The following is a 24997-nucleotide window of genomic DNA, read 5'->3' on the forward strand; positions in this document are numbered from 1 at the left end:
GTTCCCAGGCAGACTAACAACTGATAGTTCACAGGGAAGGAGATGCTCTACCACCTCCTGAGAAAAGCAAGGGTGGAGCAGACAAAGCTCAGAAGACAGCGATGGAGAATACCTATGGGGGCACTTAGTGCCCCCTCCCCCATACCATACTTCTCTTCAAACGCTCACTACTTCGGGCACTCTGGGTTACTCTGAGTTCTCTGCAGGATAAGTCCCATTTCTGCAGTTAATTTTTTTTAATGCAAAATCTTTCCTAAGCAGCACGCAAAACCAACAAATCGGGAAAGACACTCCAGGAACACAGGGGCTCCGAGGTGCAAATACTTTAGCTAAAAAAGTTCAGTGAGTTATAGAAAACCAGGTAAATAGGACAGGAACCTGTTTGTATCCAGCACATGCATTGATTCTGGAACATACGGCACTGCATTCACAACACAGAGGTCACAACGGCAACACTGCCTAGCCTCCTGCTCCACCTGGCGAAAAGATGACAAGCTGTGTGAGAGGCCACACTGCTGACTAATCAACCTGCCTCTTATTTCCAGGCCCTCCAGCTGCCTCCCAGCATGCGCTCCCTGTTTTCCTTCATTTACTTTCATTTCATTAAAGGACAAGTGGTGGTAGAAAGAGGATAATGCTCCTGTAGGATAAACCTCTGGAGAAGCAAAGGAGACATAAAAAAAATAAAGGGAAGGGGGAAGAAATCAAGCATGGAAATCTCCTGCAATAAACATGTGCATGCGGCAGATGTGAACAAAACTGCAGCAGCTGCTTCTCTTTTTACCATTCTCCCCTCCCCCATCCTCTGTAGAAAGCGTGATGAGATCACTCCAGTGAAATGCACGTGTATGGAACAACACTAAAGGAAATCAATATTTCTTTAAAGAACAAAAGCCCCGAACTGCTAAGATGCAAACAGACTGCTTGGGTTTATCCTTCCATTCAGGCAAACAGCACATAGGTAGCTTGCTTGTAACTGCACAGTGCTCCCTGTGCTCGCAGTTGCAAAAGCCTTGTAATGGGATGAAAGATTCAGGCAACTAGAGTTAAGTTCCTGTGATATATTTGATCTCCACAAGGTAGGCTGGTCTTCAGTTTCATGCCTCATTAGGAGGGGGAGGCTTCTAACAGCAAGCACCAGCTTAGATCATGCTGGGAGCACTAGCAGATGGTGCACGGACCAGGCTTCACAGTGGAATATCACTGCTTGACATGATGCCCCAGATGCTGCAGGGGTGCTATGAGGATAGCAAAAGCTCCCTTCAAATGGCCTTGCCACCCAAGCCAGACTAAGTGCTTCCTTAAAAAGGTCTGTGACTGTTACTCTTGTGCACAAGATGGTGAAGGGACTCTGCAGCAATGGGAACTGAAGTTTTACCTATGAAGCAGGTACAGTCCAGCCAGTGTGAGCACCCCCATGCTATTCCCCCAATGATCTCTGCCCTGACCTGGCGGCACCCCGCAGCATCACTGGGACGGAGAAGTCTCCATAGCAGTTCAGCTCTGTCTCTCTCGTGAGCAGACTGCACTGGCACGGGGATAACTAAATGACAACAGAGATTTTTCTTTAACTTCTACCCATGTGGACTACTGTCCAAGCGGTCCAAGTGAGACCTACTCCACTCCCTTCTCTTCAGGCTTTGCTCCAGACTGCTACACAGGTCCCAGAGCTTCCTCTCCATCTTCATACCAACTCTCTAATGATCTGCAATTGAGTCATTAGTTTATACCCCACTAACTAACCAAAGGGCCTTCTCCTAGACCGAGCATTACCACTTACCTTTCTGAGGGCCTGGCTTCCGCATTATACCGCTTGCTGCCGTCCTTAGGCTGAACTAGCTTGGCTTTAGCTACCTGAAGATGTCTAGGACAAAAGAAATAAACATGATAAAATTCCCAGCTCTGCATCATACAAGTGTCTGCAATATTAAATAAGTATGCAGTGGAGAAGAATAAGTATCCTTTCATCCCAAACTGCTTAGAAAATCTCCGTTTGCTAATGTGGACAATACTGTCAAACCTTCTGAAACCAGAACGGTCTTTCTCCAATAAGCAAGCAATTTTAAATTTATAGCAGCAGCAGCACAAATTAGTAAGAACAGCATATGCCAATCTCTGTGCTCCCAGGTGGGGGGTTGTTCTTGCTCTCTAACAAAGAGAGAGAGAGAGACCCGACATTTATTAAAGAAACACATGGAAATGTAGTATTAACCTGGCGATGAGAGTAACACAATTTCCAGCATGGGACTTGCAGTTTGAATTGCACATGGCAATTCTGTGCAATTAGTAAGAGGAATTGGACATGGAGGCAGCAAATATTTTCCTGGTACTGCTGCAATGCAAGTCCTAGCTGCTGATCTGTGTTTGCTTCCCAGTTTGAGAAGGGAAGGCTAGTAAGTCCATTTCCAACAAGTCAAAGGATTTGTATTTTTGTCATAAGAAAGTATTATTGATTATCAATGCCAGCTGGAGATTTACTCCAGACATTTAGGTCAAAGGTCATGCTTCCCTTCTTAGGCCAGTTTCACTTGTACCAAGTGATATATAGCATACTGCCTAAACCCCGATTGAAAAGTCCTAAAATAAGTGGCTAAGCCAGGGGTCTCAAACACGCGGCCCACCAAGCTCCCCGTGCCCCCCACAGAGTTATTTCCTGCAACCACCAAGATCCCCTCTCCCCTGCCACCCCAGCGCACCACATCCCCGCTCCTCTACCTACCTCCCGGCGCTTCCCGCCGCCTAGCGCTTTCCAGGAAGGTGGGGGGAGGAGCCGGAGAAGAGGCGGGGCCTCATGAAAAGGGTGGAGGGGGGAAGCGGGGGGGGGGGGCTTTTGTACCTTTATATGAAAAGGTGTCAGTGATGCAGCCCTCCGGCCAATGTACTGGCCCTCATGTGGCCCTTGGGGTGATTTGAGTTTGAGATCCCTGGGCTAAGCCCTACACAAGTCCACAGTGACAGAGTCAGGAAAGATAGCAAAAGCATGTATTGACACTAAACTAAATGAAAGATGCAAGTGTGTCAATACAAATCCCCACATTTAACAGTGTGGGCAATTCCAAAATTGGAATCTCTCTGCAAAAGGAAGTCACATCACAGGATGCAATGCTAGATTTCTGTTTAAAGAGACATTGTCAGGTCCAATTTAGCTACAAAATCAAAATTTTGTAGAACAGACTTTTATCAAACTTAGGACAAGTTTTTTATTCTAATGGATGATTTTTTTAAATAAAACTTTCCTCTCCGGTGTTTGCAACCTTAATCTCCAAAATCAACATGAATACCAACAAAAAAAAGAAGACTAAACTGTTTTGGTAACCAATTGGAGAGAACAGCAAAAAGTAAACTTTACATTATCTGTATATAGTGAAATGAAACTGTAAAGCTTCTTTTCATTTCAATAATTTAAGGTGAATTATGAGGAAGTTGATTTAAAATATAATTTTTAACCTGGGAGCATAACTTCAATGTCTCCTCCCTAAAATGTTCTTTCATAATTTCACTTTGTTAAAAGGTGCTGAGCTAAGAGCCTGCGACTGTGTCCTCTAGAAGGATCCTGCATTTAAAGCACTGCACAGAGGGGCTCAGGAGAACTGGGTTCAGCTCCCTGCTCTATCACAGACTCTCCGCGAGGGGTGAGTTTTCAAAAGCATAAAACCCTCTGAGTACTAATGGGATGTGAGGTCTAAGTCACTTTGGTGGGTTTGAAAGTCCACCCTGAATCTCTAGGCACCTTAGTTCCTCATATATGAAGTGGGGATGATGCTGCTCTCTCCACCAAGAAATTTGTGAGGGTAAATTCACTAATGTGTGTGAGGCATTCAGACACTGCGGGAAATACAGATTCTTCATTTATTAGTTAGAAGGAAAGCCAGTATAGAAGAGAGAATCTCCGTCTTCATCCAAACAACCAGAGTGCAAGACTCTTGATGTAGACGTGATCAACAACCAGCCCCTATCTCTGTAAGAAACCAGCCTAGCAGAAGGAAAATGTAGAAAGCGCTGCCTTCCAATGGTAACTGGTGTGATATTTAATGCGGTGAAGTGTTCAAATACCAGTAACGAGCACCACAGACATGGCTATAAATAACCAAATTGGAACCAGAGGTCTAATATGAAAATGAACAAGGCCTGACAAATCCACTTGTCTGGCCATGGAGGAGGCTTTCCCAGGTAAGTACTATCAACTTCAGCAGAATCCAAGGGTTTGTTTAAAAAGGCTCCTCAGCCAGAAACTTTAGTCAGGTTCTTTGAATATTAACCTAATCCTCAATACATAATAAGTAACGTACAATAAAGCATGCTGACATTTTATTGCAACTTTGCCTTAAAAAATAAAAAAAAAATTGGCCATTCCTGTTGCAAAAATAACCTTTTACAGATGAATAAAATATAAACCAATACAGTGCTGTCTTCCTAGGTCTGCACACACAGCTCCCTTGCCCCTGCTACTGCTCAGAGCATTCCCAACCTGCAGCAAAGTGAAAACTGATCAGTCTAGTTGGATTTCATTGCTGCTTTTCAGAGCCCTATAAGCAGCCCAGAAACTGACCAAAAAAGTCGAGTCAGTTTCACCCACAGAAGCAAATCCTAAAGCTATTCACTGGAGAGAACAGAAAAAATGGAGACTGAGGGAGGGTTAGCACAACAAAGGCACAACTACACCACAGCAACTCAGGGAATGGGGGGGAGTAGGAAAGAGAATGTTCCTTTTCCCTGCAACCTGTAAGAGGGGAATCAAATTTATCAGGCACCTATTATTTGAGTTCAATTTTTAGAAGGAAGCCTCTGAGACGGGTCTAGAGCAGGGATCAGCAGTGTTTGGCCCGCAGCCCGCCAGGGTAAGCACCCTGGTGGGCCAGGCCGGTGTGTTTACCTGCCGCGTCCGCAGGTTTGACCAATCGCGGCTCCCACTGGCTGCGGTTCGCCACTCCAGGCCAATGGGGGCTGCGGGAAGTGGCGGCCGGCATATCCCTCGACCCACGCCACTTCCCGCAACCCCCATTGGCCAGGAACCACGATCGGCCGAATCTGCGGACGCAGCAGGTAAACAAATTGGCCCGGGCCACATGTCAAAGGTTGCCGATCCCTGGTCTAGAGACAGCACCATGGGAGGAATGTCATTACCTTAGCCCTTCTCAAACTGGTATGAGGTTGAATTTGTGTACACTAGGAGTTTTGGGGTCTATAATTCCCAGTGGGTATTTATCATCAATAAATAGACCTAGTAGAAGCTGTAGAGACAAGATCAGCAATTTAATCGCCATGTTGGCAGGGTTATGTGACACAGTGATAGAAATGCCAAACCCTGTCTACACTTCACTGGTGGTGACAAAGGGAAGCTGGAGATGCACCTAGAGGGAATTCCAAGCCTGAAATATCCTAGTTTGATTCTGTGAGCCTTCTCTATAGAAATATAGGGATGGAAGGAACCTCAAGAAATCATCTAGTCCATCACCTACACTGAGGCACCACAACTATATCTAAACCATCCATGACAGGTGTTTGCCTAACCAGTTCCTGAAAACCTCCAATGACGGGGATTCCACAACCCTCCTTTAGAAGCCTATTCCAGAACTTAGCTATCCTTATAGTTAGAAAGGTTTTCCTAAAATCAAACCTAAATCTCTCTTGCTGCAGATTAATACAATTACTTCTTGTCCTACCTTCAATGGACATGGAGAACAACTGATCACCGTCCCCTTTATGACGGTCTGTCATAGCATAGTCACTGAGTCCTATCAGCCCTTAACCACTAACCACAACCACTCCTTCCCCACCACACTGTTTTATTGTATTTTATATTTACAATGAGTCACCAGTTTCTCCATTTGCTTCTGAGTAAGGGTGCTGTAGCAACAGCAGCCAGGACTGCCTACTTCTGCTTTCCTTCAAGCTCCCAACTCTTCCTTTGACACTCCCTTTCTGTCTGCTTATACAGGACTAGCTGCTGGGGATACTTCCACCCAATTAATCCCTGAGATGTACCCCCACTCAGTTACTGGCCTCATCTGCCCACTGCCTTTCAATCAGAGATCAATCAGTGTAAACAGGTAGGGATTTGAATGACTGGGGTGCTGAGTTAACTCCGGAGCCAGCAAACCCTGTTATACAGCCCCTAACCTATTTGAAGGCCGTTATTGGGTCCCCCCTCGGCTTTCTTTTTTCAAGATTAAACACAGCCAGGTTTTTTCACCTTTTCTCACAGGTCAAGTTTTCTAAACCTTTTATCAGTTTTGTTGCTCTCCTCTGGACTCTCTCCAATTTATCTACATCTTTCCTACAGGATGGCCCCCAGAATTTGACACAGTACTCCAGCTGAGGCCTCACCAGTGCCAAGCAGAGCAAGACAATTTCCTCCCATATCTTACATAAAATATTCCTGTAATATACTCAGAATATTAGACATTTTTGCATATTGTTGACTCATATTCAATTTGCAACTCACTATAATTCCCAGATCCTTTCCCACAGGATTACTGCCTTGCCAGTTATTCCCCATTTTGTAGTTGTGCATTTGATTTTTCCTTTCTGAAGAACAGTGCTCTGCATTTGTCTTTACTGAATTTCACCTGGTTGATTACCTTGGTAAACTGGAGAATTGGTTTATAATTTTGAATTCTAATCCTATCCTCCAAAGTGCTAGCAACCTCTTCCACCTTGGTGTCATCCACACATTTTAAAAGTATACTTGCCACTCTGTTATTCAAGTCACTAATGAAAATACTGAATACCGCCATACCCAGGACAGACCCCTGTAGGAATCCCACTAAATACATCCTCCCACTTTGACAGCAAACCATTTATAACTACTCTGAGTATGAGTTTTCAACCAGCTTTGCATCTACCTTATAATATTTTCACTAGAGCACATATCCCTAGTGTGGAACTCTGTCAAAAGCCTTACTAAATGCAGGATACCTCACATCTAATGTCCCCCTCTGCACTAGCTCAGTAACCCTATCAAAGGAGGAAATTCGGTTAGTTTGGCATGATTTGTTCTTGGCTACTCCTTATCACCCTAGTATCCTCTAGATGCTTACAACTTGATTGTTTAATAATCTGTTCCAGTATCTTTACAGATATCAAAGTTAGGCTGACTAATCTATAATTTCCCAGGTCCTCTCTGTTTCCCTTTCTAAAAATAGATACTATGTATGCCCTTCTCTAGTTCGCTGGGACTTCACCCATTCACAATCGGGGGAGGCCCTGGACGATTGGGAAAAGGCAAATATAGTGCCTATATTTAAAAAAGGGAAGAAAGAGAACCCGGGGAACTACAGACTCACCTCTGTCCCTGGCAAAATCATGGAGCAGGTACTCAAGGAATCCATTTTGAAGCACTTGGAGGAGAGGAAGGCGATAGGAATAGTGAACATGGATTCACCAAGGGAAAGTCATGTGTGACCAACCTGATTGACTTTTGTGATGAGATAACTGGCTCTGTGGATATGGGGAAAGCAGTGGATGTGATATATCTTGACCTTAGCAAAGCTTTTGATAAGGGTCTCCCACAGAATTCTTGCCAGCAAGCTAAAAAAGTATGGATTGGATGAATGGACTACAAGGTGGATAGAAAGCTGGTTAGATTGTTGGGCTCAACAGGTCGTGATCATCCTTAGAGTGAAGCATCCTTAGAGGTTTTTAAGGACCGGCTTGACAAAGTCTTGGCTGGGATGGTTTAGTTAGTGTTCGTCTTGCTCTGAGCAGGGGATTGGACTAGATAACCTCCTGAGGTCTCTTCTAACCCTGATATTCTATGATTCTCCATGAGTTCTTGAAGATAATCACTAACGGTTCTGAGATTGCTTCAGCGAGCTCAAGTACCCTAGGGTGAATTTCATCAGGACTTCCTGACTTGAAAAATACAGCTAACTCATCTAAACACTCCTTAACCTGCTCTTTCACTATTCAGGCTTCTGTTCCTTCCCCCTTACTGTTAATATTAAATTTGTTAAGCATCTGCTCACAATTAAACTTTTTAGTGAAGACTGAAGCAAACAGATATTAAACACCTCAGCCTTACTGGTGTCATCCATTACTAGCTCTCCTTCCACACTAAGCAGAGGACCTACATTTCCCTTCATCTTTATGTTGATCCTTAGGTATTTACAAAATACCTTCTGACTGGCTTTTATGTCCCTTGCTAGGTGTAACTCATTTTGTGCCTTAGCCTTTCTGATTTTGTCCCTGCATTCTCGTGCTATTCTTTTGAGCTCAAACCTTAGCAATGTGTCCATGTTTCCACTTTTTGTAGGATGGTGCAGCCCATACTAGCTTCCTATCTTTCCTTTGTGGCCGCATGATTTTCTGTTGTGACTTTAATATTGTTTCTTTGAAAAACTAGCAGCTCTCCTGAACTCATTTTTCCCTTAGATATTTTTTCCCATGGGACCTTCCTTACACTGCAGATTTCTGAGTTTGTTAAAGTCTGCCTTTTTGAAGTCCATTGTCCTTATTATGCTGCTCTGAGTCCTTCTTTTCCTTAGAATCATGAAATCTGTCATTTCATGATCCCTTTCAACCAAGTTGCCTTCCACATTCAGATTCACAACCAATTCTATTAGTCATAATCAAGTCGAACATGGCTGCCCTCTGGTTACTTCCTCTACTTTCTGAATCAAGAAGTTGTCCCAAACACATTCCAAGAACTTACTGTACATTTTCTCTCTTTCTGTATTACTTTTTCAACAGATGCCTGGGTAGTTAAAGTCCCCCAATTATTATCAGATCATGTGTTTTGGCTATTTCTGTTATTTGTTCTAGAAATGCCTCCTTCAGCTCCTCCTCCAGATTTGGTGAATGAATTGTAGTGGAGAAAGGTAAAGGAGGTGAGGAGGAATAGCAAAGAGAAAAATGGTGTACATATGCATGCCCGCACATGCACAACATGGTATAAGGGACTGAAAGCTAGGAGGATATTTGAAGAACAAATAACAAAAGCTGTGTGCCAGTAACTGATGGAAGCATTTGGCTGTAAAATAGATGAGGAATTCTTCAAGAACTTCAGAAGCAGTGTGCCCTGGGGAGTGTGTGTCAGCTGGACCACCAACATATAAAGGAGGCAATCAAAGAGGATAAGGAGACAATACAGGATAAGAGGGAAGTAGCTTCCTTGGGATTACTCTGCACAGATAAGGAAGAGGCACTGTCAGTGACAGAGGTATCAAAAGAGAGGTGATGGCACAGTTAGACAAGCTAAATTCCAGTAGATCTCCACAGCCAGATGATTTCTATTGGAATTTTGAAAGAACTAAAGACCAAATTAGCTGAGCTAATAATAAAAATAAATAATATAGCATTAAAAACAGCTACTATGTAGGAACACTAGAGGGTGGCCAATGTTGTATGTGTGTTTTTGCAAAGATGTTGCTGAGCATGATCCTAGGAATCAGTGGCCAGCGAACCTTACTTCAGTATCAGACAAAATAGTTAAGAATTAAAAAACACTTGTAACCAGTATCCTGTGATGCTTTGGCTCCAGAATCCACCACTACACTCCAGAATCAAAGCTTTCATTTTTAAAAAAAAAAAAGAGTAAGTTTCCAGCCCATATTATCATCAAGTTAAATTTGAAAGCATGAACCAAATGTATACTGATGTAGTGCTATCATCCTGAAAAAATAGGTCAGAGGTGCAAATTCATCTCAATAGGACATTAACCCTGAAACCTAAAGTTAACTATTTAACTGAACATCATTTTAGCAGAAACATACATTTAATGTACTTATCCCACAATCTCCGAGATGCCAAAAGCCCCAATATGCCTCTACAGAACTGCTGTAACCAGGGCTTTGGAGCGGAGCCTGGAGCAGCTCTGGAGCAGTGGAGCTGCAAGTTTTTGCCTGGAGCTTGCTCCGGAGCCGGAGCACAGCTCCAAAGTCCTGGCTATAATTTCCAGCTCCCCAGGACAACTTCTACAAGACAGTTATGCATTGTCAGTACACATACAAAGCTCTGTGGCATATCAAAAACTGAAAATATGGAGACAAAATTAAAAAAACCTGAATTTAATCTCAAATTGAATAACAGAGGCTAATGTACTGCTTGCTTTATGCATTTTCATATTTTATGCGTTAAAACTTCCATATTTTAATTTAAATGAAGCTGCCACAGAATTCTCAATCTACTACACCACAGTGCCAAAGAGTTCAGGTATCCTGACATACACCTTTGATGTGGAGAACAAAACAGAAACAAACCAATACATCTTTTGTAAATGTAAATCATGTCATACAAGGAAAGAATAAAGAGACCAGAATTGTTTAGTATGAAAAAGAGAAAAATCAAGAGGAGAGAGATTAGAGCTATATACAACAACAAACAGTGTGGAGAGGGTCACTCAAGGACTCCCATTTGCCCCTCTCAGAGTACGATAGGCACTTCTACAGCATTAAAAACATTAAACGTCTAAAACAGATAGAAGGGAATAAATTTTGCTGCTGCTGGACACTATCAATGCAATGCAGCAGTACCATTCAAAAAAGGATTAGACATTCAGATAAAGAACATCATCTGTAATTACACAGCTGAGACAGAAATTACGTAGACCATCAATCCCATGCTCCAAGGTAAAAGCTGAATGGTAGCTGGGGTGAGCAAGAAAACCCTTCTCTATGGTATAGTACTGCATAAGTAGCTGCATTTTGTGAGGCAAAGGAAGGAGGGCAGGAGTATGTCTTCCAGCTGAAGCTTCTGGCATTGGCCACTGTCTGAGGCAGGATACCAAATTATAGCAGCCATTAGTCAGTTCACACATGACAGTTCTGGTCTCCAGAATTCTAAACAGAAACTTTAAACTCTTCTCAGAAAGCCAGAACTTTTTTAAAATAGTAGCACTTTTGAGGAGAAAAACCTCCAAGCCAATGAATTAACTGAGACACATTGAGTTTACAATCTTTTTAAAACCCTGTAAAAGCTCTGCTACAAAGGAAGTCCTGGGTCTGCTGCTTGGAGGTAGAGAATTCTGAAGAGCCCTAATGAGGGATGGTTCTAAGCCAGCGGTGAGCAAATTTTTTGGCCTGAGGACCACATCTGGGTATGGAAATCGTATGGCGTGCCATAAATGCTCACGAAATTGGGGGTTGGGGTGCGGGAGGGCTCCAGCTGGGGGTGTCGGCTCTTGGGTGGGGCTGCAGATGAGGAGTTAGGGGTGCAGGACAGTGCTCCGGGCTGGGACCGAGGCGCTTGAGGACGGGAGGGAGATCAGGACTGGGGCAGGGGGTTACGGTGTGGGAGGGGGTCAGGGATGCAGGCTCCAGGCGGCACTTACTTCAAGCAGCTCCCAGAAGCAACAGCATGTCCCCCGTCCGGCTCCTATGCGGCGGCGTAGCCAGGCAGCTCTGCATGCTGCCACATCCGCAGGCACCGCCCGGCCAATGGGAGCTGCGGGGATGGCGCTCAGGGTGGGGGCAGCGTGCATAGCCCCCTGGATGCCCCTACGCGTAGGAGCCGGAGGAGAGACATGTCGCTGCTTCCAGGAGCCGCACGGAGTGGGGCAAGCCCCCGACCCTGATCCCTGGCAGGAGCTCGAGGGCCAGATGCGGCCCCCGGGCCATAGTTTGCCCACCCCTGTTCTAAGCCCAGGTCCAGAGCAAAGATCTGCCTCCAGTTGCCCTGGAGATGGGGGACACCCCACTGTGAAGACTGTCTGACATGAAGGGGATTCAGTAATCAAATCATACCAAAGTCCACTATTACTGTAGATAGGGTTACAGAGGCTGCAGCTCTGTCTTTCAATTACTCCGGGGAGATTTTTTCATCTTTGGTTCTGCTGCTTAAATGATTTCCAGCACTTTGCACTGCCCTATCATTTCTCCTCCCTGGGGTTATAGGTGTCCAAGTGCCAGATCCAGACATGAAAGGAAGGTCACAAAGACTCCTCCTTGCCATAAATTCATTCAGCAGCTCTTGAAAAAGCAGCAGGTTCCTGTTTCACAGTGCTCTGCAGAGGCACCGCTGTCAGTAACCTTAGGCCCAAATCATTATTAGCTGCAGTGGGGCCCTGCCAGCACAGCTGCACTCCAGCAGAGGCCAATCCACCGATCCTCCCGTCCCAGGGGGCAGTCTTTCTTACAATCGAGATATCGAAAGTACCTAGATGGCCTCCATTACAGCAACATCCGAGCACCTCACAATCTTAATGTATTTATTCCCACAGCACACCCAGGAGGCACTCAAATATTATTTTACAGATTAAGAATTAAGCATGGAGAGACAAAGTGACTTGTGTGAGGTCACCCAGGAAGGAGGGGGCAAAGTAGAGAACTGAACCCATGTTTCCCGAGTCCCAGGCCCTGCCTCTGGACATCCGGGTTTTAATTCAGTTTTATTTATTGAAGTTTGTTTGATGCTGGTGGGACTAACAACCTTGAAGAATGAAGATCTGTGTCCACAGAACAGGAATAGCTTGAGCAGCAGCAGTGAAACTGTGCCCCATGCCAGCATGCTAATGAGTTCCATACCTAACCTGGAGGGATCGTGTCTATAAGAAGCAGGGGAATTCACTCATACCCCAAGCACTCAGATGAGACTGAACAAAGAGGCCAATTTGGTGCCAGTCATGATTGTAAAGTTACTATCATGTAGCTGTTTTAATTTGCACTGAGCCATATGCCAAACCTTAAGCATAAATCAAAACAACCTGCAGTTTGCCCTGGAATTGCTATGTGGTTCACTGGAGTCCTTTAAATAGAATTCTGCCTTTGAGTGTTATGAAGGCACAATCATGCAATAGTATCTAGAAGGCAGTTTCTGCACTATATACTAGAAGACTGTTTTAAAACAGAAGCATGAGACAAACATTTGGGCTCCATAATATCATCAAGGTGGAATGCCAAGGTGCGACTGTCCTCCCTACACAGGAGGTAACTCACCAGCCCCCTGTGTAAAGATACAAATAGGAGAGTAGGACTGAGCCCCAAGTATCTATTCAACACACATGCTCAGGGAATTTTGTTTCATTTAATGAACCCTGCACCTATGCTTTGCAGGGCCCTGTCTTATTTAGACTGTAAAGTTCATGACAGGGAACATACAGGAGTGTGTAATGTGGCATATAAATTAGCGGTGCTATATAAATGATTCAGAATACCACTAAATTAATTATTTGCACTTAATCAAAAGAGCCCCAACAAAACTCCAGGAACTTACACATTCTTCCTAGAGATACATACAGAAGTATTTCTTGGCTCAAAAACCCTTCCAACTCACCACAAATAAAATTCTCCAACTCAGTCTTCTTATTCAAAATCACTGTCTCAGAGAAAGCCTATGGAAAGTGAGCCCTACTGCATGCCCCAGGAGTCAAGAAATCCAGGTTCGGCCACACCAAGCAGGTATATAACCTTCAGAGGGAAGGATTCACCTCTGAAAAGGAGAGATTGCTCTCCTTGGGCAGTAACTGGAGTTCTTCGAGATGTGTGTCCTTATGTATCCGTGCATTCTGAAAATATCATGGATAGACCAGGTAACCAACAAAACAGCATTGGAAATTATTGGAACCGAGCAAATGCTAGTCAGAGAACTTATGAAAACAAAGTTTCAATTTGCAGGGCACATTTTAAGAGGTTCAGCAGGTGATGAATGTTTATGGGCACTGGAAGTGAAAACAGATGGCAGAAGACCACAAGGCAAAAAAAAGAAGTTGGATGGATGATGTGGTATCCTGGGAAGATTGAAAAGGACAAGTCATACACAAAGAGACTAGCAGAGGATTGTAACAAATGGGCTACCATGGTTGCAAACCTCTGGTAATGAAGATACAACATAAGACAACGGGGCATGAGAATGTCTGGAGCACAGGTGGAGGCTGAATGCGCACTGTTACCAAAAATCTCCACATGCACACCTGAAATGGAGTACCCTCAGGGACACTACTCAAAGAATACCTTTGTACCAGATCTCTTTTCTGAACCTCGGAGATGTTAGTGCAAATGCTGAAGATGATTGTAGGTGCTAGGGTATCACATGGGGTGAATGGAAGCCATTCAAGGTAGCCAACACCAGCCTGTCCCTGATTGCATGTAGCAGAGCCAAACGGATGACAGACCTGCTATTGCTGAAACCAAAGAGGAGAGCCTCAGCTGCTGTTTCAAGGGCAGAAGAGATGCAGAAGTCCAACTCTTTACAAAGCGAGAGGGAGACAGGGGAACAGCCCACCCAGCAAGCCTAGCGCAGAAGCCATGCCACACTTTAACTTTCATACACTAGACCTTGCCTAATCTATTGTCTCACCAGCAGAAGCAGCAAGGACATCAGTCTGATCACACCAGAACAAAGCCCCTGCCAATGAGAGCGGAGACCAGCCAAGCCAGCCGGGAGAAGGGGAGCTTGGAGGACTCCAGACAGACCCCAGAGAGTGGGGGAGCAAAACCAGTGAGTGTGTATATATACACACGCACACACACACACACACACATCCCCCTTTATTTTATTTTCTCAGTCACACAGAGCTGTAGTAATACATCTGTGCCTCTTGGGAGAAGAAACAGGGAGCTGCAGCAGCACCAGTCCAGGAAGTCCAAATGAGCTCAGAGAAGATTTCTGTTATCAATTGCTATTTGCATTTCATATTGCCTAGCATTAACTTTGGTTTGTCTTGTTACTCAGGAAGCTGGGATCCCAGAATTCAACATTTTGAGTCTATTGAAACAGGCGAAATAGCCTCTGGAATCTATTGAGTTTTAGTGTGAAGAGAAGTCCAGCAACATGCAAACAATACTTGTGAAGATTCCAACAAAGAAAACAAGTGTTCCTGTGTGCCACTTAATTACTCTATCCCAATAGCACACACCACATCTAGCAGAACAGCAGTGAACGGTAATTCTTAGCCAGTCTCTGTAAGAAAACCCAAACTGATTACCCAGGGCTAATTGCAAGGATCAAGGAGTTGGCTTGTTCTGTGTGCCTGAAAGGACAAGAGTTTGGAAACTGACCAAAATAAAAATAAACCATACATGGCACTCAATTCTCTACGAAGTGTGGCTCTACGTAGTCTTACTTTGACTACAGTAGGTACAGTAGATGTCAATGAAAAAAAATCATGACCACAAGCAACCAAAATCTCATCCTGTAGCTGCGAAAGAACACACAGAGTATGACTAACAAGGAAAAAATACACTGTTACAGAGCACAGTGCTTGACTTACAACAACCTGCCAGATATTCTGTACAGTTTATAAAACCACAAAATATAAGAGGGCATTTACTGATATTTCAGCTGACATGAACATGCAGTAACTGAACAGGTTCAATACGAGAGGAGTTCTTTAGTCTGAGGCAGCATGTGCTGGTATCACTGAATGTTTACCACAGTAAATGAAAATTAAAGCTGTCTCAACAATGCAGAAGAGTGCAAAGCTCAGTGTGATGACAGATAAATCAAGATCATCAAGCAACCACTTGGCCCTCCTGTGAGACTGAGAACAATAATGAGGCTACCCAGTTTTAGGTGCTGAATGCAAGGACAATATCAGATTCTTTGGGACAGTCTGAGGCATAGTCAATTCACTGAAGCCTTCCTGAAGCAGAGCAACTATTTTGTCTATGAGTCTATGAGTTTGCATCTGTTGAAGAAACTGCCATGCTGGGGGGAAATGTGTGGAGTAGTTTTGACTTCATTGCAATCTCGTCATCTGGCATTGCTGCAGTCACAGACCGGAGACATGACATGACAAGACAGCGGGGTCCGTCACCTCCAGAGAGTCTTCAGCAAGTCTGATGTCCTTTGTAACTCCTAAGAATCAAGGACTCAACAAGAGTTGTGAGTGTGAAGACATAGCTGATCACAGTTGATCAGTACTGACAAGCTGTCATTGATATCCACTGGATGACATCAAATCAGGTATCTATAAAAGCCACCACCAATGCCTATCCTCCACTACACAAACATTTCAGTGAGGACTTCATGGACAACAGAGATGCAGAACACTGTGCCAAGTGCAGTGGTCTTAAAATCATTCTGACCTCCTGTGATTTGGTGCACAACTTAGGAATCATGAGAGACATTGCTTCTGAACTGGTATTCAGATAGATGCAAATTAAAAACAGTAACATCTGGTGGAAGCTGACATATTGCTGCCAGCACAGATTCCAGTGTTTGCTTCAGTGGCTGACACCTCAGGACTGTGTGTGGAGCATACAGGACAGGCTGTGTCACTTTGAAATACCAAACTGTACCACTGAACATGCTTAAATTCATGCTGCACAGTTATGCAGGAGTCTAGCTAACACCACAGAAAGTAGGTCAATGAGTATAAGGGCCTCCAATGCTTGGACCTCTGTCTGAAGTGCATGCAGAATAGTCACTTGTCAAAGCTACCGCAGATACCAAGAGTTATAGCGTTGTAACATGGATATACTCTATGTGGACTGCAAAGAAATAAGTTTTTGCAGAAAATTGAGCATACGCAAAGCGGAAGAAGAATGACTGTTCAGGGCCTACAGAGACTGAAAACTGCTATAGCAATGAGTTCCACTGCCAAAGCTAACTACAAGAGAGAATTCGCTACCATGAACATGTACAATTGTGGCTCCAGCTTCTCACAATGATGCTAATGAAGCTGGATGGACCAACACTCTGAAAATCTAATCTAGGAAAATACATCAGAAATATGTCCCTTCCAACCCTAATAATCTATGATTCTATGTCCATTTTGGTGGAAGGCACTCAGTAGATGCTACTGCACAGAAAACACACAATGAAGAAGTGGTATAGTCATATTATGAATGCCTACATGTACTACTGAGAGCCTCAATACTTCCACTACAATAATACATCTGAAATGAAATCCTAACTACACTGAAGTCAATGGCAAAACTCTCACTGATATCAACAGGGCCAAGATTTCACCCTGTCTCTCTCGTTTTGGCTTTGCAAGTAAGGAATTCACTATCGTGGTCAGAGTTTGGGAGAATATCCCTATTTCCTCCAACTATAGACTGGACCTCAAGCTATTTCAGTTTTAGATCTCTCATTTCAATGTGGCATAAAAATTATCAACCAGTGACCTGAAAAACATACAGATGTTATGATATTCCCTTAGAGAGGTTATAAATGCCTCCTTTATCCACAGATGGCAATTAGCTGTAAATCATAAGGTTCCATAGAAAGTATATCTTCATTTAAAATGTTTATTATTGTCTCGTGAGGACGAACATTATTACTGTTGTTTCCTCGCCAGCAATGGCTTTATCAGTAGTATCACTAGATCATGTTTTGAAGTAACATCCAGGTGTAATTTTTAATGACATCCTGCTGGTTTAATGAAGGACATTACTTCCTGAAAACTTTATAAAAACCATATGCATTTTAACTATGAAAATATCAAGTAACTCAGCAGTTCACACTATACAGCTTCAATAAAATATGTTTCACCTTTACCTGCCACTATCACTGACGATATCAGCAGAATTCTAAGACCGTTAATTACTGTGATTAGCACAATGAGGTTCGGGGTCCATGACTGAGACTCCTCCGTGCTACTGCAATGCAAACAATAAATAAGAAAATAATCCTGTGCAAGAACCAGAAGCAGGCACTAGAAACACTGTTTGTAAGAGAGGTGGCAGGGGTAAGTCAAAGCCAACATAGCTTTGATATTTTAGTGTTTTTTCTCCTCTTTAGTTTCTTGGCAGTATAGGGGGTGGAATTTAAAATCTATATAAATACATAGGATCCAAAGGTCTTTCTTCATCAGATTATTCATAATTTAAATTAAGTGCAAGTTTGAGGCTGAAAGCTTTGCAGTCTCCCATTAGTTGAACAGTAACTGTGGAGATGTTTTTCACGTGGTTCTTGTAATTTGCAGGAACAGGACAAACAGCGCCCAGGGTCAGTGCATAAATAAGAGTGGCCAATGGGTAGCAGGAACACGAGCACTAGGACCATTTACATTTTGTAAAATATCATTTTTTAGAAAGGAGATTCTGTGTAACCACTTCATTCCAACTCCATCATCTTCCCTTTCTGGTCACTATCCCATTGACTAGATACGCACCCCTCATGTAATATGCAAACATGCAACATTTCTCATGCAGAGTCCTATAGCTCTGTGGTGACTGAAGCAAGAAAACCCACGTTACGTAAAAAGATGGGACAAAGATTGATCAAAAAGATGCCCCCCAGGAAGAGACACACAAACATCTCACTCTCTGCAGTGGTGGGTGTTGCTGCAGAAGGTGAGTTGCCAAGAACAAAATCCACAATGTCTCCCAGAGTGACATTATGGGAGAGGGAATGCCCACTCAGAATGTCTAGCCTGATACACATGCTGTAAACCTTGAGATACACGCTCATCTCCAAGCATTTAACACTGGGGACTGGCCAGTTCTAGAGAGTTAAAGGCAACTACTACGCAGCAGCATGGCAGGAGGTGGGCTGTTACGGGGAAGAGTATGTTTCCGGCCCATGCAAGGCAGTGCCAGAGCTGGACACTTGCCTAGAGTGAGTCCTACTGGTCCACATTCCCCTGCAGAGAACATCCCTCTTCCCAGCCAGCCCTCATACAGGGCTTCACCTCCCTCTGTTTGCTGGCTCTTGGCTTGGGAAACAGCAAGGATACTGGGAAGGCAGGTCAGGGCAGAGTTTCTGGTACAGGGCCCAGAGAGGATGTGCTAGCACCCTTGTCAGGAGACAGTGGATAGGGAGCATTAGGCTCTCTGCCAGCAGAGAAGGTGAATCGTTGGGTGTCCTATTATCTGGAATGCAAGGGGCTGGGGGAGGAGGAGGTGATGACTTATTTGGAGCTGGGAAGGAGAGATGGCTTTGAAAAAGGAAATATGGCAGGGCTGCTGTCCAGGGGGAGGCAGATGAAAACAAAGACTGAAGCAGAGTTCTCAGCTCACATCTCCCAACACTCTATGGATGAGGACACTCATTCTAAGGGTTAATCAGCCACTGGCCATATACTCTTCATGGTTTAATTAACCCCATGGTTGAACTACATCAGGGGTCGGCAACCTTTCAGCAGTGCTGTGCCAAGTCTTCATTTATTCACTCTGATCTAAGGTTTCACGTGCCAGTAATACATTTTAATGTTTTTAGAAGGTCTCTTTCTACAAGTCTATAATATATAACTAAACTATTGTTGTATGTAAAGTAAATAAGGTTTTTAAAATGTTTAAGAAGCTTCATTTAAAATTAAATTAAAATGCAGAGCCCCCCGGACTGGTGACCAGGACCCGGGCAGTGTGAGTGCCACTGAAAATCAGCTCGCGTGCCGTAGGTTGCCTACCCCTGAACTACATGAAGGCAAGAGAGACATGGCTGATATGTTGTTATGGGTTCTAGGCAAACATGGTTTTGGGTCAGGACTTGCAGAGCCCAGTTTTCAATGTGGACTGCAGCGTTCAGACACCAAAACTGAAAGAAACACCAGATGTTTCCTTTAACACACACAAGCAGCTAGTATGCACAGCTGTAATCCTTGCTGCAAAATAACTACGCTTCCTAGTGTCCTTCCCAGCACCACAGACATCAACAACACATTAGGGGGAAGCCAGAACGATTCCACTGGGATTGCATTGCACTGTATCTGCCCGCAGCATGCTCACCAAACAGCAGTAAATATGGCTCCAGCAATGCATGAATTGGAACAGCTCCCTTGATAATATATTGACCTGAAGGAGCCCCACACAGTCTCTGGCACATTGTCAGGGGAACCGAGAGTGGAGAAGAACTGTGTATTTCTGAATGGGAGGATAGCTGAGTTTTACATACTTGCAGTGACACTAACAGCTCCATTCCTGTAACATAGCAAAGCTCAAAAAACAACCCTCAGGAGATTTCTGGATTCCTCATGTTATGTCATGCAGGCATGCACAAGAGCTAATTGAAGTACGGCCACAGGGACTAAGCAGGTCAGCTGTCGGACATTTGCAAAAAGTGTTTGTGCATTTAGATCATATTCATAGAATCATAGAATATCAGAGTTGGAAGGGACCTCAGGAGGTCATCTAGTCCAACCCCCTGCTCAAAGCAGGACCAATCCCCAGACAGATTTTTGCCCCAATCCCTAAATGGCCCCCTCAAGGATTGAACTCACAACCCTGGGTTTAGCAGGCCAATGCTCAAACCACTGAGCTATCCCTCCCCCCATATTGATGCTATTTGATTGGAAGCATGAATAAAGTTTTGAGAGAGAGGTGTTAGGTCTAGTGGCACAAGCACAGACCTGGAAGACAGACACGCCAGAGTTTTACTTTCAACTCTGACATAAATGCCTTCTCTAGCCTTGGCAAATCAACTGATCTCTGTGCCTCAGTTTCCTTATCACCAAAGGAAAGATAATACTGACCTGTTACCTACTGCACAGTGGAGTTGCGAGGATTATTTAAAACATATTATGAGGAAAAACTCAGTAAAAGCATAAAGTATCATTCTGCTCTTTTGGGCAAATTTATCACAGATCAACTGCCCTACAAACCGAGATTCTCTGTCTATCCACAAAATGGGTGAAGTCCAGTCCATAGTGAGGCCAACTTCTCCACTAACCTGAAAAATGGGAGAGTTAAAGACTAACAGATTCAAAATTTGCCCTTCTCATCACAAAACGTAACTGAATTTCAGCTGCGTTCCCTGAATACCCAGTGCAATGGGAAAAATAGACAAGAAAAGAAAAAGAAGCGGACGAAGTTGAAAATATTAATGTTATGAGAAACTCAGACATATCAAATTCTCAATTATGATGGCACTGAAGTGCAAGTTCACATACCTAGCAACGGGTAGCATATTGCTCCAGATTCTGAAAATAAGAGTGGTTCATGTAACAAGCACAGGCCTCTGCATAAAAACACAGCTCAGCACACAGGTATGTGAATTTCGCAGCCTGACAAAACGTATATTTGGTCTGCTTTGTAGGACAGCAGTCACACACATTCTAAAGGTGCATAAAACAAGGCCACTCAGAGCTACAGTCCTCTTCTCCCCCACAGATGCTCAACTAGTTTGTTTACATGCACTTTTACTGTTTTCTTTTTTCATTGTTCCCCCCCAATCTGATCAGTGCTCTTTCCACCCCTTTGTCTCAATCTTTTCTTGTGTTACTTTTACATAAAGTAAAAAGATAAAAAGTGTAGCTCATTTCTCCCCCCTCCCAACCCAAAAAATATTCCCCATAGTTCAAAGGTCAGTTAGTTGGTGAATACCAACACTTTGCCCTTCTACAGCGCCTTTCATCCAAGGATGTCAAGGCATTTGATAAACACTGCTTCCAGACAGGTAAGTCAAAGTTACGTATTATCCCCATTTTATACCTCAGGAATCCAAGACAGAGAGGGTGAAACAACTTACCCAAAGATATAGAGCCAGCAATGGCTGACCCACTCTCTTGCTCTAATCTCTGGACAGATCTTGGGGGCTTTTGGGGAGAGGTTTCTTTTTCTTTTTTTAATAAAGTGAATTCAGTCTCATGCTTGCTGTTTTGAAATAAGAATATAAAGTTATTATTAACAGACATGGACTCCTCTTGAAGTGAAAAGTTATAATTAAAGGAGCTGTAAATACTGACCAAGAAGAATTTGAGATCAATATCTGCCTCAAGGGAAAACAAATTTTGAGGTTAAAAAAAAACAAACCAAATAAAAATATGTATTGTTATGTTACCTACACTCTTACCTATTGTAATGGACTGACTTATTAGTATGTGCACCACACTCTCTACTGGATGGCTTTAGAATTACTCTAGTGTGTGTCAGAGACCTTATAATGCTACAGCTAATGGTAACTGTCCTTTAGCTCAAGTGGTAGGAATCTGTGCTTTCAGAGCAGGAGATGAGTTCTAGCCTTACTGTCTTTGTGAAATTCTATATGGCTTTGGTGAGGATCACGAAATCCTTGGTGCGTTCACCATACTATGTTCCAAATGTCTTGAGCTAGAATATCTGGAAATCTTCATCACGGCCAGGATGGGAAAAGTGTGAAACAAACATTCAAATGGGAAAATGAAGCTGGAGGTCCAGAAAAAGCTATTGTCCTTTTTTGAGAGGTGACTCTCTGCAACCAGTTAGCAGGTACTTATTTATATATTTCCAAAAAGATAAATAGAAACTGTCATCACATGGATTTTTTAGCCAGTATGAAGCAGGATTTATCATATGAACAACAACAACAAAAGTAAACAATACTATAGAGCAAAGGCCAAAATAGTCAAGCTTCAGTAGCCTAAAGTTAGGCTTTGATCTCCATATTTTAGGCACCTAAATAATTGACCTGATTTTCAGAAGTGCGGAACACCCACAACTTCCACTGAGGTCAAAGGAAGCTGAGGTACCCAGCAATTCTGAAAATAAGACTTAACCATTCAGACTTGAAAATACTGGCATAATTCTACACAGCAGCTTCAAAAAAATGTAAACTAAACCTCAATGATATGCAGCAGCAAATTTGACACTATGCTTATTTTTAAACATCCTGCTATTTATACAACAGTCTCAAACCTTTTCTTGCTCTGCTTCCAGTTCTGTCAGAGTGCATCATTCTGAGGGTTGTGGAAGGATCAGATGCTTTCCTATAGATACCTTTCAAAGGGTAAACAAAGAAAAGCCCCAAGGGATAGTAATTATGGGATTTATCTGCCCAGTCACTGGGATTACCCTTTACGTCACACCAGAAATGCCTCAGGAGTAAGGGACCACATTTTTCAGTGATAAGATATTCCAGCAGCATCCTCTACTTGTTCATTTTTTATGTTGTGCTACATTGAGAGGAGTACTTCAGCAACATCCCAAAGCATCCACATAGAGAGAAGGAAGCAGAAAACTGCCTGGGAATTTCCTGTGATCTCAGTTTAAAAAGACAGCAGTGTGGCCTACTGGTTACTGTACTGTCTTTGGCAGGTCATTTCACTTCTCTCTGTCTTGTTTTTCTCCTCCTGTGAACCAGGGATAATACTAGTCACCCACTTTCCATGAGATTGTGAGGTATAATTAGCTTCCATGAAGCACTCTGGGAGCCTTGAATAAAAGCTGCCATATAAACACTAAGTATTATTACTGAATTAATTTATACATCCATCTAACTAAGCACTTATAAGGCCCTCATCCCCGCAGTGTCAAAGCACCTCCCCAAATTAATAAAAAGATCAATAAGTAAGTCACAGGCAGCTGGTCACCTCCAATCTTCCCCCTGAAATATATTTTACTAACAGCCCAAGCTTTTATTAGACAGCTATATGCAGATCTTGCTAAGTAAAACACAGCAAACTCTAGATTCTAAGTCAGCTTTTGATACCCACAGCTGATCAAATAAATATCAAAAACACCAGCAAATCTGAAGAATACAGAAATGACAACTATATCGAACCAATCATCAACTGTACTGCTTGCTCCATCCAAATTCCCTTCCCTGGCTGTGTTAATACAGTTCAACTTATTTCTTTAGGAGTCTTGCTTTGGACTTGAACCTGGTCCCAGAAAGGAAAGCCTGAAGTTTTATCCACAAGGCCATCCTGCCTCGCCTAGGTTTAAAAAAAAATAACACTCAGTTCTGACTGGTCAGATATTTGGGAGTTTAGCAAAAGCAAACGCCTTCTGAAAGTTAACCCTATCAGGGCTATAATACAGAAGCACACATTGTAGCAAAGACAATCAAGCAACAGGTGGCAGCTGTTATACTGTACTTTAGGCTTCCTCCAGCATCAGAAATTGAGCAAAAGACAGTACTAAATTATCTTGTAGAACTGTGCAATACATATAATGTATGCACACAACATACAGTGCCTAGTGCACATACACACAACAAATATGAAACTTTTTGTTTTTACAGAAAGAGTATTAAAGTGTAAGTACAGAAAGAGGCCCCACTTCTGCAAGTTTTTCCATGCCTGAACAGAGCGCCCAGGAAGGCAGTAGGGATTGCCAATAGGAGTATCCTGCAGGACTGGGTCACAGTCTGGAAGGATAGCATGAGTTCTCAGCTTGACCTTCTCTCTTCTCTTGTAAGACAAAAGAAATACTCCCACCCTCCTTAAAAGCTTTGCATTTAATTATGGCTGAAAACTAGCTAACTTCCATGCCATGAAAAATGATGTCCCAGAGTTAAGAGAACAGGGCAGAGCTACTGTCAGAACTGCAACACAACAAGCACAAGCGAGATCTAGGAAGTGCTGGGTAGAAAACACAGGGCTGTCGGTTAAAGGCTGCTGGAAGTCAAGAAAATAGTGATGTATCGAGCAATGCTCTTTTGGAAGAACTCTGCGATTTTCCAGGACAGCGTCACCAGCCCCCGGTGCCTGGGCCAGGCGAGGGGAGACGGTTGAACGGATCCCCCCAGCCTGGGCTGGGTCGCCCTTTGCACCCCTCTCGGGCTTCGTCGGGGAGGTGGCTGCAGGCAGGGCCTGTGCAGGCTCGGGGCCAGGGCTGGGGCCCGAGGCAGAGACCATCCCAGGGGAGGGACCGCCCCAGGCTGGGCGCTGGACGGGGCGGGCCGCTCGCAGCCCGCCTGACAGGGCGCCGACAGACGGCGCAGAGCCTGGGGGCGGGCGCGGTGCCCGGGCGGGCGGCCGGGCCCGTGCTGGGAGCCCTGGCGGGGCCGGGCCAGGCCGGGTGTCTGCGCGCCCGGCTCCCCGCCCAGCCCCGAGGCAGCCTGGGCGCTGCCCGCCGGCCCGAGCGCTCCCCGGAAGAACCTGGGCACAGGCGCTGCCCGGCCCGCGCGCCCCGCCGCCCCCTCACCTGCGCGGCCGCCGAGCGCTGGGGCTGCTCAGTCCCTCGCCGCCGCCATGTTTCCGATGCGCAGCGCAGGGAGGGAGGGAGCCGGGAGGGAGGGAGCGGAGCCGCCGAGCCCGGCCAACGCCGCCCCCTGCCGCCCGGGGGACAGCAGGAGCCGGGGGGCGCGCAGGGGAGGCGGCTGTGGAGACCCCGGCACAGCCCTCGGGTCCTGCCCGTCGCCCCCCGGCCCGGCCCCTTCTCCCTGGACCCCCCTGGTTACCCCTCACCTTCCCCCCCCTCCCCCCCATCTTCTCCTTGCCCAGGTCCCTCCTCCCTGGGCACCCCTGTCTAGCCCC

At 44.4% G+C, this 24997-nt stretch overlaps 1 protein-coding gene across 13 annotated transcripts in view; it reads right to left on the reverse strand.

Annotated features, from left to right (window-relative positions):
- SCMH1 (Scm polycomb group protein homolog 1) overlaps positions 1-24795 on the reverse strand; it is a 293217-nt gene extending 268422 nt beyond the window's left edge. For 2 of the 13 annotated variants that reach the window (XM_039511322.1, XM_039511314.1), the window contains exons 1-3: positions 24666-24795; positions 1781-1864; positions 533-655 (exon numbers count right to left, since the gene is read on the reverse strand). In XM_039511322.1, the coding sequence (XP_039367256.1) occupies positions 533-655; positions 1781-1805 (148 nt within the window). In that variant the 5' untranslated portion in view covers positions 1806-1864; positions 24666-24795. Of the gene's footprint in view, positions 1-378; positions 477-532; positions 656-1780; positions 1865-17379; positions 17481-22433; positions 22515-23783; positions 24373-24665 lie in introns of those variants that run through there. The other 11 variants (XM_039511323.1, XM_039511319.1, XM_039511325.1 and 8 more) reach the window with 9 other exon arrangements.
- Between the last annotated feature and the right edge of the window lie 202 nt (positions 24796-24997).

This window comes from Mauremys reevesii, linkage group 23 (genome assembly GCF_016161935.1).
Source record: "Mauremys reevesii isolate NIE-2019 linkage group 23, ASM1616193v1, whole genome shotgun sequence".
NCBI classification, from domain to species: domain Eukaryota; kingdom Metazoa; phylum Chordata; order Testudines; family Geoemydidae; genus Mauremys; species Mauremys reevesii.